The sequence below is a fragment of the Neoarius graeffei genome, chromosome 15 (genome assembly GCF_027579695.1).
Source record: "Neoarius graeffei isolate fNeoGra1 chromosome 15, fNeoGra1.pri, whole genome shotgun sequence".
Classification (NCBI taxonomy): Eukaryota; Metazoa; Chordata; class Actinopteri; order Siluriformes; family Ariidae; genus Neoarius; species Neoarius graeffei.
This window is the reverse complement of record NC_083583.1, coordinates 42,719,514-42,736,564: the sequence shown is the minus strand read 5'-3', so window position 1 is coordinate 42,736,564 and position 17,051 is coordinate 42,719,514. Positions and strand designations below refer to the sequence as shown.

The window sequence follows — 17,051 nt, the reverse complement described above, 5'->3', positions numbered from 1 at the left end:
TGTGTAGTTATGATTGTCTTTAGGCTTGCCATCCTTCCACTTGCAAGTGGTGAGTGACTTGCGCATGCCCGATATGCACTGGGATCTCACACACAGCGGCTCAGTCCCGAATCACTGCTCGTGTGCTTCACTCGCGCGCTCTGTGAGCTGCGCAGGGCCGGAGTGCGCACCCTCCAGAGGGCACTCGCTGTTCAGGGCGGAGTGATTTGGAGCGCAGGATGCCTGCGGAGCCGAGCCGCTGAGGAGAAATTTACACATTACATTTCAACTTGCGTGCCGTCTAATTAGTCATGTGATTAGCGTATCCGTGTATTGGCGTTGCTGTGTGCACGCGAATCGTGTATTGGCGTTGCTGTGTGCATGCGAATCGTGTATTGGTGTTGCTGTGTGCACGCGAATTGTTTTTAAAAACGTTAATCTGATGATCCGCTGATACGGTCTAATGTAAACCCCACCTGAGTCATCCTGTTGGTGTGGGTCACTGGAGGCTGGGTGTGAATGGCCTCGAGAGTCGTTAGGGTGATCAATGGATTGCCCGTTAAGGTGATCTCCCTATTAGTCAGACAGAACTGAAGAAGCCTTTCGGATGAGAGGTGAAACGTCTTCAAGAATCTTCAAGCAAGTCCAGTTGCTCTCTTTTACCACCCACAGTTTACTATGACCTGGATGACTAAAGGCCTCTGCATGCTCTTGCGACAAGGCTTTCGCAGATAGCTTTTCGCAGACAGTTGTAATTTATCGTTGAGCGGGGAGTATAGGCGTGCGCGATGTTATTCACCGCCACAACGCAAGGGGGCGCGAAGTCGCTAGGAGTAGTTGGTGGGTGTGGTTAGTGGAGTGTTTATCCTCCAGTTACTTATAATGACTAGAACTTTTTTTTTTTATAATGACTAGAACTGGAGTCGTATAGATGTCCGTACTTCCTTAATCAACCGCTCTTCGTGCTGCTCCATCTTCGCTCGTGTTTTTAAAAATGGCGGTTGTGAAAACAAACCAAACCGGGAAAGTAGGGAAGCGGAAGTGCGTGTACAGCAGATGTAGAGTGGACCAATCAGAGCCCTCTTGTCTGCGACGCTGTCTGCGAGGCTTCTGCGGTGGTCACAATTTTTGGGAGGTGCGCGCAGAGCGTCTGCGAAGGTGGGGGGGCTATGCAGACACTGCCTGCGACGCTATCTGCGAGGACTGGGTTGTCAGCATAAACTGGCCTTCAGGCTATATCCACACGACAACGGCAACGAGATTTTTTTTTTAAATATCGCGTCCACATGGGCAACGGATCAGTAAAATATCAGGTACATATGGCAATGCAGCGCTTGCTGAAAACGATGCAATACACATGCCACACCTCTACGTGTGCTGTAAGACAGTCCCATCGGAGACACCAGAACAATAGAAGTAGATGCATGCGCATAAACCCCTTCTTCTGTAGCATCAGCCACATAAAGTTTTGATTATTAATCAGTAGCGTAAAACAAAAAATGCAGAAAGAGGAATGAATGGGGGTAGATGGAAGCCGGTACGCCAACATTCTGATATCCTCCAGAATTCTTTAATGGTCCGGAATAAATTGAATGCTACATGTTGATGGATTACTTTGTTCTTCTACGCCCTTTTTGAGGAATGTATTGTCGGACTTAAACCAAACCAACATCTGAAGAGGTGAGATTGCTCCTTTTTTTTTTTTCCTATGTTTGCTGGCAGGATTGTTTTTGTTTTTGGAAAGCGCACGGGCGGTGCGCGGTTTGGTACTGCTTCCGCAGTGTTTAGACTAAAGACTCTGCCCTAAGGGCTATTCTCTCACTCTCTCTCTCTCTCTCTCTCACACTTTGCACCATTACACAATATTCACAGTGAAAATATTTTGTAAGCGCGTTTCATGAACCAAGTTATAGGATTTGTCGACAACTTGCATCGAGTTCGTTACACTTCTACCCGGCGTGAAGCACTGACAGTCATGTGGTTGTGACGTCATCGTAAACAAATCCGTTCTACTCATCCAGACGACTTCGCAACAGGGCCGTTGCCAGATTTTTTTCACTCTGGAACCCGTTCTCAAAAGATTTCGTTTTGGGGTACCCAAAACGCCGGTGCCGTGTGGACGCCAGGCCGAAACGATAAACAATTTTATCAGATTCGCCTGAATCCGTTGCCGTGTGGACAGGGCCTGAGAATCTTCACAGACTACCAGGCACAGTTCCAGCTGTGTGTTCGTGCTGTGAATTTAAACAAAATTCAGAAGCCTGTGCTATAGTTAGAAGTTTAAACATGGCTACATACCAAAGAAAAACTTTTTTTTTTTGGTGAATGTATAGTACTGTGCAAAAGTCTTGGGTATATGCAAAGAAATGCTGTTGAACAAAGATGCCTTCAACAATAATGAAATTTAAATGTTTGTACATACAAAATAATATAAAGAGCAGTAAATGGTAATAAATTAAACAAAATCAATATTTGGTGTGATGACCCTTTGCCTTGTTAAAAAAATATTAGTCTCAGGTGCAGGTTTTATAAGGAAATGAGTTGTAGGTTTTACTGAGCATCTTGCAGAACCAGCCACAGTTCTGGAAACTGTCACACTTGCTTCTTATTTTTGCAACAAAATCCAGCAGCCTGCATTATGGTGAGTTAATTTTGTGCTGGAAAACTAATGTTGGGATATCTGAAATGTTTTTGTACTGACTCAGTAATGTAGAAGTCATTAAAAAAAAACTATAAAGTTTATACTAAAAAAATTATGTGCCGAAGACTTTTGCATAGGACTGTAAATAAGGAGGGCGGCACGGTGGTGTAGTGGTTTAGCGCTGTCACCTCACAGCAAGAAGGTCCGGGTTCGAGCCCAGTGGCCGGCGAGGGCCTTTCTGTGTGGAGTTTGCATGTTCTCCCCGTGTCTGCGTGGGTTTCCTCCGGGTGCTCCAGTTTCCCCCACAGTCCAAAGACATGCAGGCTAGGTTAATCCTTGACTTGTAAGTGACGTCAAAGCAAACTAGAAACCCGGATGTCAGCCATGTTGGTGGACATACAAATGCAGGGTCAAGCAACATTCCATACAAAACATAGTCACGTGTGTGCAACTCTTTGTTTTTCCACTGCTTTAAGCGTTCTTTTAGCTATGCCATATCTTTGTGCTGTATATGGTTGTGGTCACAAAAGTACTTGTGACCGTGGCATGTTCTGATTTTTTTAGAATTCCGTCTGTGATTCGGAAAGAGGGTGAGGAAACTCTGAGGCTTAGTATGGAGAGGAAACGAGGGGATCAGGACACTTCATCCAGCAACCATTCCGTTCAATAGTTAAGACATTTCATCCAAAGCCTTTTCCATATACACTATCAATTATTTTATATTTCAGGTATTCCGGTGTTCACCAACAAAGCCCCTGCAAGAGCGCTGCTCTGCACCTAAAGATTTAATATAATCCAGACAGTTTTAAAAATTAATAACTCAGCCAGGGGAGCGCGCTTACAGCAAAACCAAATTTTACAGGCACCTCCCTAAGCCTTCCCCTTCAAAAGAGCATGGTCTCAAGTTGGTAGGACCACGCCTCAGCCCGGTATTCGCGAACAAAGCCTCTGCGGGCGTGCTGCTCCACGCCTGAAGATTTAATATGATCCAGCCAGAAACAGACATGCAAGCGAGCAGCTTACAATGACAAGGGAGTTAACTCATCCCAGGGTCAGCAAGTGGCACAGGCCTACGTGGTTACCCGCCTCAGTACACTCTTTAGTGTCAAAGAGCACATACTATGGCATTCATTTGCTTTACAAAAATATTTTGCTTCAGTCAAATTCCGTTGAGGACTCCTCCTTTTTTCAAACAAACAAATACCTGAAATATAAAATAATTGATGGTGCATATGAAAAAGGCTTTGGACGAAATGTTTTAACTATTGGACAAAAAGGCACTGGATGTAATAACCTGTATTCATACTTGATGGTCGGTAGAAGCGTCTTATCTTCAGAAAAGTCTGACTTTTTAAAATAATATGGGTCAAAACCACACATCTATCTTTTCTTTGTATCGAATCTTTGCTCGACCGTTCAAATCGTGGTAATACTGAGAAAATTCAGCATCGTTTACAGACACGTTTTCAGCAGCTGTCATCCTAGTTGCTTTGTTTATCCACCATCATGGCGGACACTCATGACACAGCACATTTTGATTACGTGGTTGCAAGTCATCTATTACTGGCTCTAAATTTGACCGTAGGTGTGAGTGTGAATGGTTGTCTGTGTCTACAACCCCGATTCCAAAAAAGTTGGGACAAAGTACAAATTGTAAATAAAAACGGAAAGCAATGATGTGGAAGTTTCAAAATTCCATATTTTATTCAGAATAGAACATAGATGACATATCAAATGTTTAAACTGAGAAAATGTATCATTTAAAGAGAAAAATTAGGTGATTTTTAAATTTCATGACAACAACACATCTCAAAAAAGTTGGGACAAGGCCATGTTTCCCACTGTGAGACATCCCCTTTTCTCTTTACAACAGTCTGTAAACGTCTGGGGACTGAGGAGACAAGTTGCTCAAGTTTAGGGATAGGAACGTTAACCCATTCTTGTCTAATGTAGGATTCTAGTTGCTCAACTGTCTTAGGTCTTTTTTGTCGTATCTTCCGTTTTATGATGCGCCAAATGTTTTCTATGGGTGAAAGATCTGGACTGCAGGCTGGCCAGTTCAGTACCCGGACCCTTCTTCTTACAGCCATGATGCTGTAATTGATGCAGTATGCGGTTTGGCATTGTCATGTTGGAAAATGCAAGGTCTTACCTGAAAGAGACGTTGTCTGGATGGGAGCATATGTTGCTCTAGAACCTGGATATACCTTTCAGCATTGATGGTGTCTTTCCAGATGTGTAAGCTGCCCATGCCACACGCACTAATGCAACCCCATACCATCAGAGATGCAGGCTTCTGAACTGAGCGCTGATAACAACTTGGGTCGTCCTTCTCCTCTTTAGTCCGAATGACACGGCGTCCCTGATTTCCATAAAGAACTTCAAATTTTGATTCGTCTGACCACAGAACAGTTTTCCACTTTGCCACAGTCCATTTTAAATGAGCCTTGGCCCAGAGAAGACGTCTGCGCTTCTGGATCATGTTTAGATACGGCTTCTTCTTTGAACTATAGAGTTTTAGCTGGCAACGGCGGATGGCACGGTGAATTGTGTTCACAGATAATGTTCTCTGGAAATATTCCTGAGCCCATTTTGTGATTTCCAATACAGAAGCATGCCTGTATGTGATGCAGTGCCGTCTAAGGGCCCGAAGATCACGGGCACCCAGTATGGTTTTCCGGCCTTGACCCTTACGCACAGAGATTCTTCCAGATTCTTTGAATCTTTTGATGATATTATGCACTGTAGATGATGATATGTTCAAACTCTTTGCAATTTTACACTGTCGAACTCCTTTCTGATATTGCTCCACTATTTGTCAGCGCAGAATTAGGGGGATTGGTGATCCTCTTCCCATCTTTACTTCTGAGAGCCGCTGCCACTCCAAGATGCTCTTTTTATACCCAGTCATGTTAATGACCTATTGCCAATTGACCTAATGAGTTGCAATTTGCTCCTCCAGCTGTTCCTTTTTTGTACCTTTAACTTTTCCAGCCTCTTATTGCCCCTGTCCCAACTTTTTTGAGATGTGTTGCGGTCATGAAATTTCAAATGAGCCAATATTTGGCATGAAATTTCAAAATGTCTCACTTTCGCCATTTGATATGTTGTCTATGTTCTATTGTGAATACAATATCAGTTTTTGAGATTTGTAAATTATTGCATTCCGTTTTTATTTACAATTTGTACTTTGTCCCAACTTTTTTGGAATCGGGGTTGTATGTGTCAGCCCTGTGATGACCTGGCGACTTGTCCAGGGTGTACCCCGCCTCTCGCCCATAGTCAGCTGGGATAGGCTCCAGCTTGCCTGCGACCCTGCACGGGATAAGCGGTTACGGATAATGGATGGATGGATGGAAATAAGGAGTCTTTTTTTTTTCATTTTATTTGTTTATTTGTAGTTACCAAGCAGACAAGTAGGCTTAACAAATTGAATAGCCAGGGGAAAACAAAAACCTGTTTGTCCTAGGTTCAGTGTTTCAGCACAAAACATAAGAAACCAAACTTATCTTGGTTGATTTACTTCATTTTGTGGGAGGGGAAAATTGTGTAAATGTAATTTTTTGCTCTGGACAGTCATTTACCCACCACAGCCTTATAAAATCTTTACTGTGTAACTGTTTAATGAACAGTAATGTAGTTAAATTATGTTTACTGCATGTACTTTGTACTTTTCCTCTAGCTTGCCAGAGGCAAACTCCACTCTCCGATCTGATTTCTCAAGATCCAAGCACACCAGGCTGAACGGTATGTCTCAAAGGCCTGCTAATTAAATCCAGTATCATACATTGGAGGTCTGATTGTTAATCCAGCGAAGGTTGAAGATCATGCACACATTCTGGTATAAGTAACTTATTAAGAATAAGATTAAGAGGTCACTGATTTTCATGCTACCAAGTGATTTTATTTTCCTTTTGAACAAGCTGAAAGCAAATAAAGGGGTGTGCAGCATGTTCCCTGTTCTTATGCTTCACTTGGCTAGGCAGTAACATTGTGTTGTTGCTCATTTATTCAGCCAGGTCTGTAGAAGAGCCTCTTTACTCCCTCCCACCTGATGCAGGTCCTACACCTAACCTGGGGTAAACAGCATTTTCGTATTCAAATTAGTGTTGGAATGTGTAGATACTCAGTGCGTTTACATGCACATAGAGAAAATCGAATTTCTGCCGTTGCTCGACTGAAATCGAAGTTCTAAATGGCATGGAAACACCTTAGCTAGGCTGAAATTGAACCGAACTTGATTTCTCGTAATCGAGCTACACGACCTAGATTATGCGATTTTTGCCGAGCTACTTAGTGCATGTAAACCCTATCGAGCTACGTAGTCGAGCTACTTACTTCAGCACTGCCCCTTCCGGAAGTGACGAGTGACGAGACCACAAGCGGGAAACACAACAGCCTCGGTCGGCATGACAACAGTAGTAGCGAGCAGCAGAAGAGGTCAGGAGGAACAAACGAAGAAGAGAAAATGGCAAGCAGAAACGTGCACTTCTGGAGCAATGAGGAGACAGAGTTCATGCTCATTCAGCTTAAGGAGTTGAATATATTAAAATTCATGGATGGGAGAAAAACGCGCAATGGAGAACACGGAACTGATAACTTTGTTTACACTCTTGAATAGCTCTTCTTCATGACGACAACCGGAAGTGTACCAACACGATGGGGCGTGTAGCGCCACCTGTGGCTCAGGTGCACAATGTACCTCACACAATAGCTCGATTTCCTTGTGTGCATGTAGGATTGGATTTCTCTGGCACCCCTGCTGGGACCCTTAGCTCGATTACTGACAGCAGCTCGATTTGGATGTGCATGTAAATGTACTGACTGAATGTTGACTGAATTTTGTAATTTGCTCAAAAATCCTATTTTTCCAATGCAGCTACAGCTCAGACCAGAACATGGTAGGGTTTGTTAAGGAGAGCAGTGTGGGTATCCGGCTTGTAGGGGGCAACGACATAGGCATCTTTGTCGGAGGCATCCAACCTAACAGCCCTGCTCGCAGAGAGGGCATGAGAGAGGGGGATCAGATACTGCAGGTTGGATTTCTGTTTCCACTGCATCATATTATTGCTTTCTGTTTCCACATGTATTCTTTTAACACTTGATATTTTACTGTTACGCAGGTCAATGGGGTTGACTTCAATCGTTTCACTAGAGAAGAGGCTGCCATGTTCCTTATGGACATTCGTTCTGGAGAACGCATCGACATGATCACTCAGAATAAAATGGACAGTGAGTACACGCATCCTCTTTTGGGAGCCAATAACTGTCTTGTTTCAGTTTATAAGAAGATGACCTAACTGATGTGCAGTGATCACTCCAGGCTTTTCACCATGTTCATAAGCCATGTACATTTTATTTTTTTTAAATGAGACTTTTAGCCTGTTTTTGTAGATAAAAGGTTATATTTCGTTAGAAGCATCAGATGTTTCTTATATAAATCAGGTGATAGAATCACAGCAAGTGTTGCCTCCAAACTCAAGAGATCATTAATTATTTTCTAAAGGCATTCCTTTCGAGCACTGTATGCTGCAGTTTGTCCCCTTACATTGTCTTGCAAAAGTATTCATCCCCCTTGGTGTTTGTTCTGTTTTGTCGCATTACAAGCTGAAATTAAAATGAATTTTTGGGTGTTAGCACCATTTGATTTACACAACATGCCTACCACTTTACAGGTGAAAATTGTTGTTTTATTGTGACACAAACAATAAAGATAAAAAAAACAAAACAGAAATCTGGAGTGTGCATAGGTATCCCCCCCCCCCCCCCCCCCCCCCCCAAAGTCAATACTTTGTAGAGCCATCTTTTGCTGCGATCACAGCTGCAAGTCTCTTGGGGTACGGTAAGTCTCTATTAGCTTAGCACATCTAGCCACTGGGATATTCGCCCATTCCTCAAGGCAAAACTGCTCCAACTCCTACAAGTTAGATAGGTTGCGTTGGTGTACAGCAATCTTCAAGTGATGCCACAGATTCTCAATTGGATTGAGGTCTGGGCTTTGATTAGGTCATTCCAAGACATTTAAACGTTTCCCTTTAAACCACTCCAGTGTAGCTTTAGCAGTATGTTTAGGGTCATTGTCCTGCTGGAACGTGAACCTTCATCCCAGTCTCAAACCTCTGGCTGACTCAAACAGGTTTTCCTCCAGAATTGCCCTGGATTTAGTGCCATCCATCTTTCCTTCAGTCCTGACCAGCTTTCCTGTGGCTGCAGATGAAAAACATCCCCACAGCATGATGCTGCCACCACCAGGCTTCACTGTTGGAATGGTGTTCTCAGGGTGTTGGGTTTGCGCCGTACATGGCATTTCCCCATGATGGCCAAAAAGATCAATTTTAGTCTCATTTGACCAGAGAATCTTCTTCCACATGCTGCTGGGCAAACTCCAAATGTGTTTTCTTAAGCAATGCCTTTTTTCTGGCCACTCTTCCATAAAACCCCATTCTGTGGAGTGTACAGATTAAAGTGGTCCTATGGACAGATACTCCCATCTCCACGGTGGATCTTTGCAGCTCCCTCAGCATTATCGTTGGTATCTTTTGTTGCATCTCTGATTAATGCCCTCCTTGCCCGGTCTGTGAGTTTTGGTGGGCGGCCTTCTCTTGTCGGGTTTGTAGTGGTGCCATGTTCTTTCCATTTTGCTGTAATGGATTTAATAGTGCTCCCTGGGATGTTCAAAGTTTGGGATATTTTTTATAACCCAACCCTGATCTATACTTCTTCACAACTTTGTCTCTGACCTGTTTGGAGGCTCCTTGGTTTTCATGTTGCTTGCTTAGTCATGTTGCAGAGTCAGAGTCCTTCCAGAACAGGTTGATTTTATACATCATTAATAATGGGCATGATCAGAAATCACTATTGCATGATACTCACTGTCGGAGTCTAAGGGCAGGAAATTTTTGTCAAGAAAAAAATAATCCATGTGCAAAAAGTAATTTATGAATAAATTGGGAAAATATCTCAAGATGTGGGATTTCGAAAGTGCCAAACATCAGCGATTCCATACAAGTTAAGAAATGGTCATTTTGAACTGTGACTTAGTTTTAGAAGTGCTACAGTCTAATGGTGCTAATGTGCAATTCATATGTCCAGTTTATAAGAAGATCCTGAAGTCCAGCCTGGGCGATTCCTTCTACATCCGCACTCACTTTGACCATGAACCGGAGGATAGACTTGGCCTGAGTTTCACCCGGGGGGAGGTTTTCCGTGTAATAGATACAATGTACCGTGGGAAACTGGGAACTTGGATGGCTGTTCGAATGGGAACCAATCTATATGAGCTGGACAAGGGCACTATACCCAGCCACAGCAGGTGAGAGAAAAGCAGCTACTATTCATGTGTTCATAATGTTTGACTCTGTACCAAATTCAAGGTCTTTGTTTTTCTTTATGTAGATATTTACAAATGTGTCCTGTATTTTCATTAACGCCATTATTTTCTGATATCAGCACAGTTGTTGAGTTATCTCACAGATTCATGGCCGCATAACCAGCATTTTTAAAATACATTTGTAGATTTTTCATATTTACAACAGAATGATAGCATAAATAGCAAACTCGTTATATTATTTAACCAAGTTCCTCCCTCCACCCCACTCCAATTACACAATACATAGCCAAAAGTATGTGAACACTTGATCATCACACTTGTATGTGGGCCTTCTCCAAACAGTTCTGAAGCACACAATTGTACAGAATGTCTTTGTATGCTGTAGCATTACAATTTCCCTTCACTGGAACTAAGAGGCCCAAACCTGTTCCAGTATGACAATACCCCTGTGCACAAAGCGCGTTGCATGAAAACATGGTTTGCCAAGGTTGGCATAGAACAACTTGAGTAGCCTGCACAGAGCCCTGACCTCAACCCCACTCAACACCGTCAGGATGAAAACCCAAAATCTGCTGTCCTGAAGACTCACATGTCGGAAAACTTAGTTATAGCTTTGCCTGTGACTGTTAAGGCCAATTTATGCTGACAACCCAGTCCTTGCAGATAGCGTCGCAGATAGCGTCTGCGTAGCCCCCTCACCTTCGCAGACGCTCTGCGCGCACCTCCCAAAAATTGTGACCACCGCAGAAGCCTCGCAGACAGCGTCGCAGACAAGAGGGCTCCGATTAGTCCACTCTACATCCGCTGTACACGCACTTCCACTTCCCTGCTTTCCCGGTTTGGTTTGTTTTCACGACCGCCATTTTTAAAAACACGAGCGAAGATGGAGCAGCACGAAGAGCGGTTGATCGAGGAAGTGAGGAAGTACGTACATCTATACGACTCCAGTTCTAGTCATAATAAGTAACCGGAGGATAAACACTCCACTAACCACACCCACCAACTACTCCTAGCGATTTCGTGACTTTGCTCCCTCTTGCGTTGTGGCGGTGAATAACATCGCGCACGCCTATTACTCCCCGCTCAACGATAAATTACAACTGTCTGCGAAAAGCTGTCTGCGAAAGCCTTGTCGCAAGAGCATGCAGAGGCCCTTACAAAGTGCTGATAATAGACTCCATCATTTACAGGCACTGTCAGAGCTGCTGTTATAGAAAACCTCTCTGGCATGCATTATTTTCATGCAACAGTACAGTGTGTTGTGTGTTATTGCTTACTTAATCAACACCTTCTGATCAGTTACATTTGAAAATTCATCTGCAATGTCAAATCATACCTCAGAAGCAAAGTGGTAAAGATATAATTTACAACCAGCTAATAGAGCCTTTAATGAAAAATTGAACACAATTTAATATAAGATTCAACTGTGTTTAGGGGCTGTCCTCCTGGTTTTTTTCCATATTTATTTAGGGAAGGTTTGTTACAGTTACCACTTGACATATGGACAGTATTGTGCCTTACAGTGGGGGGAAAAAGCATAATCTCTAGAATTGTGAAATGTAAACATCAGAGCTGAGAAGCATACTTGAGACTCGGCTTCTAGGAGAAACTCATGATAAGACCAGATCCTCATAACCAGTAAAACCATGTTTATAGTATGCACCATTGTAGTTTGTGCAGTAAAAGCTGACCACAACAGTGTGTGTGTGTGTGTGTGTGTGTGTGTGTGTGTGTCAGAGCTGAAACTCTAGCCATTGCTGAGCAGACTCAGAGAATCCAGATGGCAGAACGCCAGGCCTCAGCTCCCAGGGCAGAGTTTTGGAAGCTGCGAGGTCTCCGGGGAGCCAAGAAGCCTGTCCGAAGAACACGAGATGACCTCCTTCAACTGACCATCCAGGGCAAGTTTCCAGCATATGAGAAAGTTGTGCTGAAGGAAGGTGAGTAGATGGACCACTGAGAAATTTACATGTTTTTACTCTTGAAAATAAAACCCAGTTGCATAAAGCTTAGTTCAAATTAAGAACCATTTTCAAACATAGGATTCAAATGTGTTTGGTGAAAAGTTTAGCACGTGCAGTCAGTGCAACTTTAAAAGGGTTCTTTAATAGCAGAGCTCCCCACACAGCCCCATACTTAAGAGAATATGGTAATGCATCGACCTAATGGCTGGTTCAGTGCTTATTTTTAATTTGTTTTTTAAAAATTAACGTGGGATTATTTACTAACACTGTGGCAGCCCCTGGCATTAAGAATTACAGCGGAGAGTCTCTGATGGGTGCAGATGGGTTTTATTCCTCTTGAGCATGAGTATAGCATCGAACACCAGACATCAAACACCATACACCGAGCACTGTGAAAACTGAAGAAAACAAAAATAATGTAAACAAATGCACAATTTTGCAGAGTAATGTAAGTAGGCTCTGAACGTTACACACCTTGCGCCACTCAACCAAGAGTGCAAGCCTCTACAAGTTAGCCAAACGTGCACCATTAGCCTCTGTGCTCAAAGTCTCGTGCTAAACCACAGTTCAACCAATGCACCGAACGCAAACAAAACACACTCAATAATCAGTGCACACAGACTTTACATTGTGTATGAAATTCAGGATGACAGACAGCAAAGCTTTATAACATACTGTACTAAACCTCTGATGGAGGCACATAGTGATATAAACACCACAGCGAGCGTCTGTAGCATAACAAATACAGCTTCCTGGACTGACAGCTCTGCCCGGAACCTGAATAATGAGAGACCACTCTGGCCACCACTTACAAACACATTTTACACTCATCGGGAGCTCTGCTTTTAGGCAGTGCGCACATATATATATATATATATATATATATATATATATATATATATATATATATATATATAAAATGAGGGTAAGTCAAAAAGTTCTAAGACAGATGTTATAATTTCAAAAGGTGTGAAAGACATCCCTCAGAATTCTAAAAAGAAGGAATTCTCTGATGAAAACACCACTTGCAGAAGTGTTTAGACTTAAATTTACAAAAACATTTAAATTCCTCGGAACTCACATCAGTGAGGATCTCACCTGGATACACAACACACAGCAGACCATCAAGAAGGCTCAACAGAGACTCTTCTTCCTGAGGAAGCTGAGGAAATTTGGACTGTCCACCAAACTCCTCAGCAACTTCTACAGGTGCACAGTGGAGAGCGTCCTGACAAATTCCATCACTGTGTGGTACGGGAACTGCACAACTCAGGACAGAAAGGCTCTCCAGCATGGGGGCGCCGTGGATCAGGTGGCTAAGGCGCCATACCATAAATCCGGGGACCTGGGTTCGATTCCAACCCGAGGTCATTTCCCGATCCCTCCCCGTCTCTCTCTCCCACTTATTTCCTGTCCTGTCTCTACACTGTCCTATCCAATAAAGGTGAAAAAAGCCCCAAAAAATATCTTTAAAAAAAAGAGAGGCTCTCCAGCGTGTCATTAAAATGGCACAGTTCATCTGTGGAGCTGTCCTCCCCCAACTACAGCACATTTACAACACCCGGGTCACAAAAAGGGCACAGAGCATCATCAGGGACCAAACACACCCACAACACAGACTATTCACGCTCCTACCATCTGGCAGACGCTACAGGAGTGTGAAAGCAAGGACTACTCGACTGACAAACAGTTTTTACCCTCAGGCCATCAGGCTTTTGAACCACGGATTATAATCACCATCTACCTCTATATTTCCATCAGGCTTTGAACCACGGATTATATTAGCAATTTTGCACAAGACATTGCACAGTATATCTACCTCTGTTTGCACATTGTTTGTTTGCCTCTCTTTTTTTTTTCAATGTTATCTTCATTTTTCACTCTACCTTTATATTTTGCATTCCATATGCACTTTATATTTTTTATATATATATTTCTTTTTATATTGGTAAGCATAGTTTGGTCAGGCAGTTGCAAAATAAGAATTTCATTTCCCAATAATAATCCGCTGTGTCTGTTATTGTGTATATGACAAATAAAAATCTTGAATCTTAATGGAGGATATGTAGAGAAATACCTTTATTTTCATAAATAAAGATTTTTTTTTCAATTTGTCTTAGAACTTTTTGACTTACCCTCCTATATATAAATAAAACAATTATTTCAGTCTCATGAAGCTTTTTTTATTCCTCCCCCCCCCCCCCCAGCCAACTTTAAACGGCCAATTGTCATCATGGGCCCCCTGAATGACATTGCAAATGAGAAACTGGCTCGAGAAATGCCTGATGAATTTGAGGTGGCAGGTATGTTTAACATTTTTGTATGAAATGTTCATCAAATTTTCTTGCTTTATAGAATTGATGACTGGGTTTAGTTTGTTGTGTGTTTCTGCAGAAATGGTGTCCAGGGGTGGTGGAGATAGACCGTCTGTCATTAAGTTGGACGCAGTAAAAAGAATAGCAGAGCAGGTAAACTTGGTTATAAATCTTTGTTCTCTTTCCTTCTCAAATCTGTATACTTTATACACTAATTAAACTGGTGCTAAAACAAGCACCAATGGACAGATTTACTGTATGTGGTTTTGTAAATATTCTTTGTTGCAGGAAAGGCACCCTCTCCTGGACATCACACCCACTGCAGTGGAGAGACTCAGTTACATCCAGTATCATCCTATAGTGCTGTTCCTGGAGCCACACAGCCGCAAAGATGTGAAAGTTATGAGACAGAGATATGACCCCAATTCGAAGAAAAGCTCACGCAAACTGTACAGTCATGCCTTAAAGCTGAAGAAACAATACAGCCACCTTTTTGCTGGTAAACAAACACTATTTCTTTACACATGCTCATCTATTAGCTTGTCTCTTAGAGCAATGGTTCATCATTATCTATCGATCGATCGAGCCAGGAAAACCACTTTATTGTAAAATAAATTCCACTACCTCCCTCAGCACCCATGCTGCAACTCAGCAAGTTGCCCCTCAGCACTGCACATTATCCAAATATTAGGCTCATTATGTAAATATGTTCAATAATAATTTGCCTGTTTATTGGAGTTCTAGATATTTTTGTTTCTGAAATTTCCATCAACAGAATATATTAGGTTCAAGGGCCTATTTATTTTTCAGGTACTGAGGTTTGGATTAAATTCCTGATGCTGTGCATCATGGAGGTCCAGAGAATCGATTCATCACTAGCTTAGATAATATGACCATTGTTGTGTTCTTGTTCTTATGCATATTCCTCACATAATATTTTGTACTTGTACCAAACAAACGCTCTGTTTTTCCTCAGCACACATCGATCTGCAGCCCACTTCAAATGTGTGGTACGAAATTCTTAAAGAGAAGATTCGGCAACAACAGTCAAAGCCTGTCTGGGTCTCAGAAGTGATGGTAAGACTTTTTTCTTTTTCTTCCAGATGCAAAAATGTTTAATAAAAATATTTTTAAAAAGCTCACATAAAGTGCAAATGCAATGGAAAAAAAGATAAGTCAGTAATTTAGATACATTTCAATGTTCCATAAATCTGAGGACTAATAGTTCAGTGAAATAAATTGCACGTTTATAAACTTAAAACTAGATATAATTACCCAGTAGTTAACTTGAGGCATTGCATGTCCACAAGGATAGTTCAGTAATGTAAACATACATACATTATCTGTGTACAACTGCCAGAATTTGAGATATTCTTTACAGCACAGGATTAAAAGTTCTGTAAATTATTTAAATAATGTAGTAAACCTTTATGTAAATTCAGGCCTTTGTGGTTAGTATTTGAGTTTCCTGAACCGCCATTTAGATTTAAGTCTCCTGTATGGTATTTCTAAAATACTAAGTGAAGATGAAGATATAAGTAGGCTGAGGAATCTACTTAGTTTTGCAGTTAATGTGCTGTAAATGTTTCGTTCATGGATAGTTGTAATAATGAGTTAATTATGTGTGTGTAGTTGGAAGAAGGTGCCAATGAGGAACTGGACGTGCTCAACCACAATGATGCTTCCGACTACCTCAGTGGTGCCAGCGACTACGAGGACACAGACGGTGAGCCCTACACTGATGGCGAGGCTTACACAGACAATGAGGACCTGGAGGAGTTGCTTCCCATCCATCCAGACATGAAGTGGCGCCGCAGCTCAGCGTTGGCCCGCTCCTCAGAACCAGCTGCACGGCAGACACCCAGCCCTGAGCCTGTGCCATTCTCTGAAGAGGAGGAGGCTGAGCCTGAGTACACACTACCCTCTCAAGGGGAGCCTCCAATCCGCTATAGCCCTGAGCCCCAACCTTCACAGCCAGAAAATGCAGCATTATCAGGCGCACACAGTTTCACAGACTCAGACTTCAGCACCGAGCCTGATCCACCTGCCACACCCACCTCAGAAGGACCTCCAGAATTTAGGGCTCCAGATCCCATGGAGCGCCCTCATGAAAGCCCACCACCTGTCGCACTGTCTGACACAGAGCAGAAACTACAACAGGTATCACATCTATACATGTTTCACTTGGTGTTTAACATTGAGAAATATGGACTGTGATGAGAAATGGAACGCAAATACATTTAATGCTCATGTAATTTTTCCGTGTTTAGAGACAGATGGCAGCTGCACCAAAGACCCCTTTGGTTGTGTAAGTATCATGATTTAAAAAAAAAAAAGAATTTACCCACCATTTGCTGGTCCGATCTTACAAATGTTGTTTAACTTCTCCATTTTTTTCTGGCCTTTTTTGTAATGCTAGGTTGGCACATCATGAAGCAATGTTGATGCGAAGGACCAAGATCAGAGGCAGTGACAGTTCAGAGGACAGTGATGACTATAATAATAATGACGAAGAAGAAAGTGATGACATGGAATGGGGCCCTGCCACAGAGCTGTAACACACATGACCTGGAGGACACATGAGCCGCCACATCTGTGGAAATAATGTGAATATATATTTTTTAATGGTCATTGGCCTATGCTCATGGACTTTGTTCTGAACATTCTTACCAGTGGACTGTTTTGCAAACCCTGGGGTCCTTTCAGGCCCTGTACCATTGGTCATGTTCATGTCCAATGTTTATTTTACCTGCTGTATTACATTACAGCCCCGTCTTTTTTTTTTTTTAATGTGAACTGTTTTAAAATAAATGCATTTAACAAAA

General features: G+C 42.4%; 1 protein-coding gene across 3 annotated transcripts in view; it reads left to right on the top strand.

The window, feature by feature from the left end:
• tjp3 (tight junction protein 3) overlaps nt 1-17,051 on the top strand; it is a 43,113-nt gene extending 26,062 nt beyond the window's left edge. For all 3 annotated transcript variants that reach the window (XM_060941365.1, XM_060941366.1, XM_060941364.1), the window contains 13 exons: nt 6,303-6,367; nt 6,636-6,699; nt 7,500-7,656; nt 7,744-7,852; nt 9,713-9,932; nt 11,688-11,887; nt 14,119-14,214; nt 14,306-14,379; nt 14,515-14,725; nt 15,203-15,303; nt 15,859-16,386; nt 16,497-16,534; nt 16,646-17,051. In XM_060941365.1, coding sequence (XP_060797348.1) covers nt 6,303-6,367; nt 6,636-6,699; nt 7,500-7,656; nt 7,744-7,852; nt 9,713-9,932; nt 11,688-11,887; nt 14,119-14,214; nt 14,306-14,379; nt 14,515-14,725; nt 15,203-15,303; nt 15,859-16,386; nt 16,497-16,534; nt 16,646-16,784 — 2,002 coding nt within the window. In that variant the 3' untranslated portion in view covers nt 16,785-17,051. The remainder of the gene's footprint in view (nt 1-6,302; nt 6,368-6,635; nt 6,700-7,499; nt 7,657-7,743; nt 7,853-9,712; nt 9,933-11,687; nt 11,888-14,118; nt 14,215-14,305; nt 14,380-14,514; nt 14,726-15,202; nt 15,304-15,858; nt 16,387-16,496; nt 16,535-16,645) is intronic.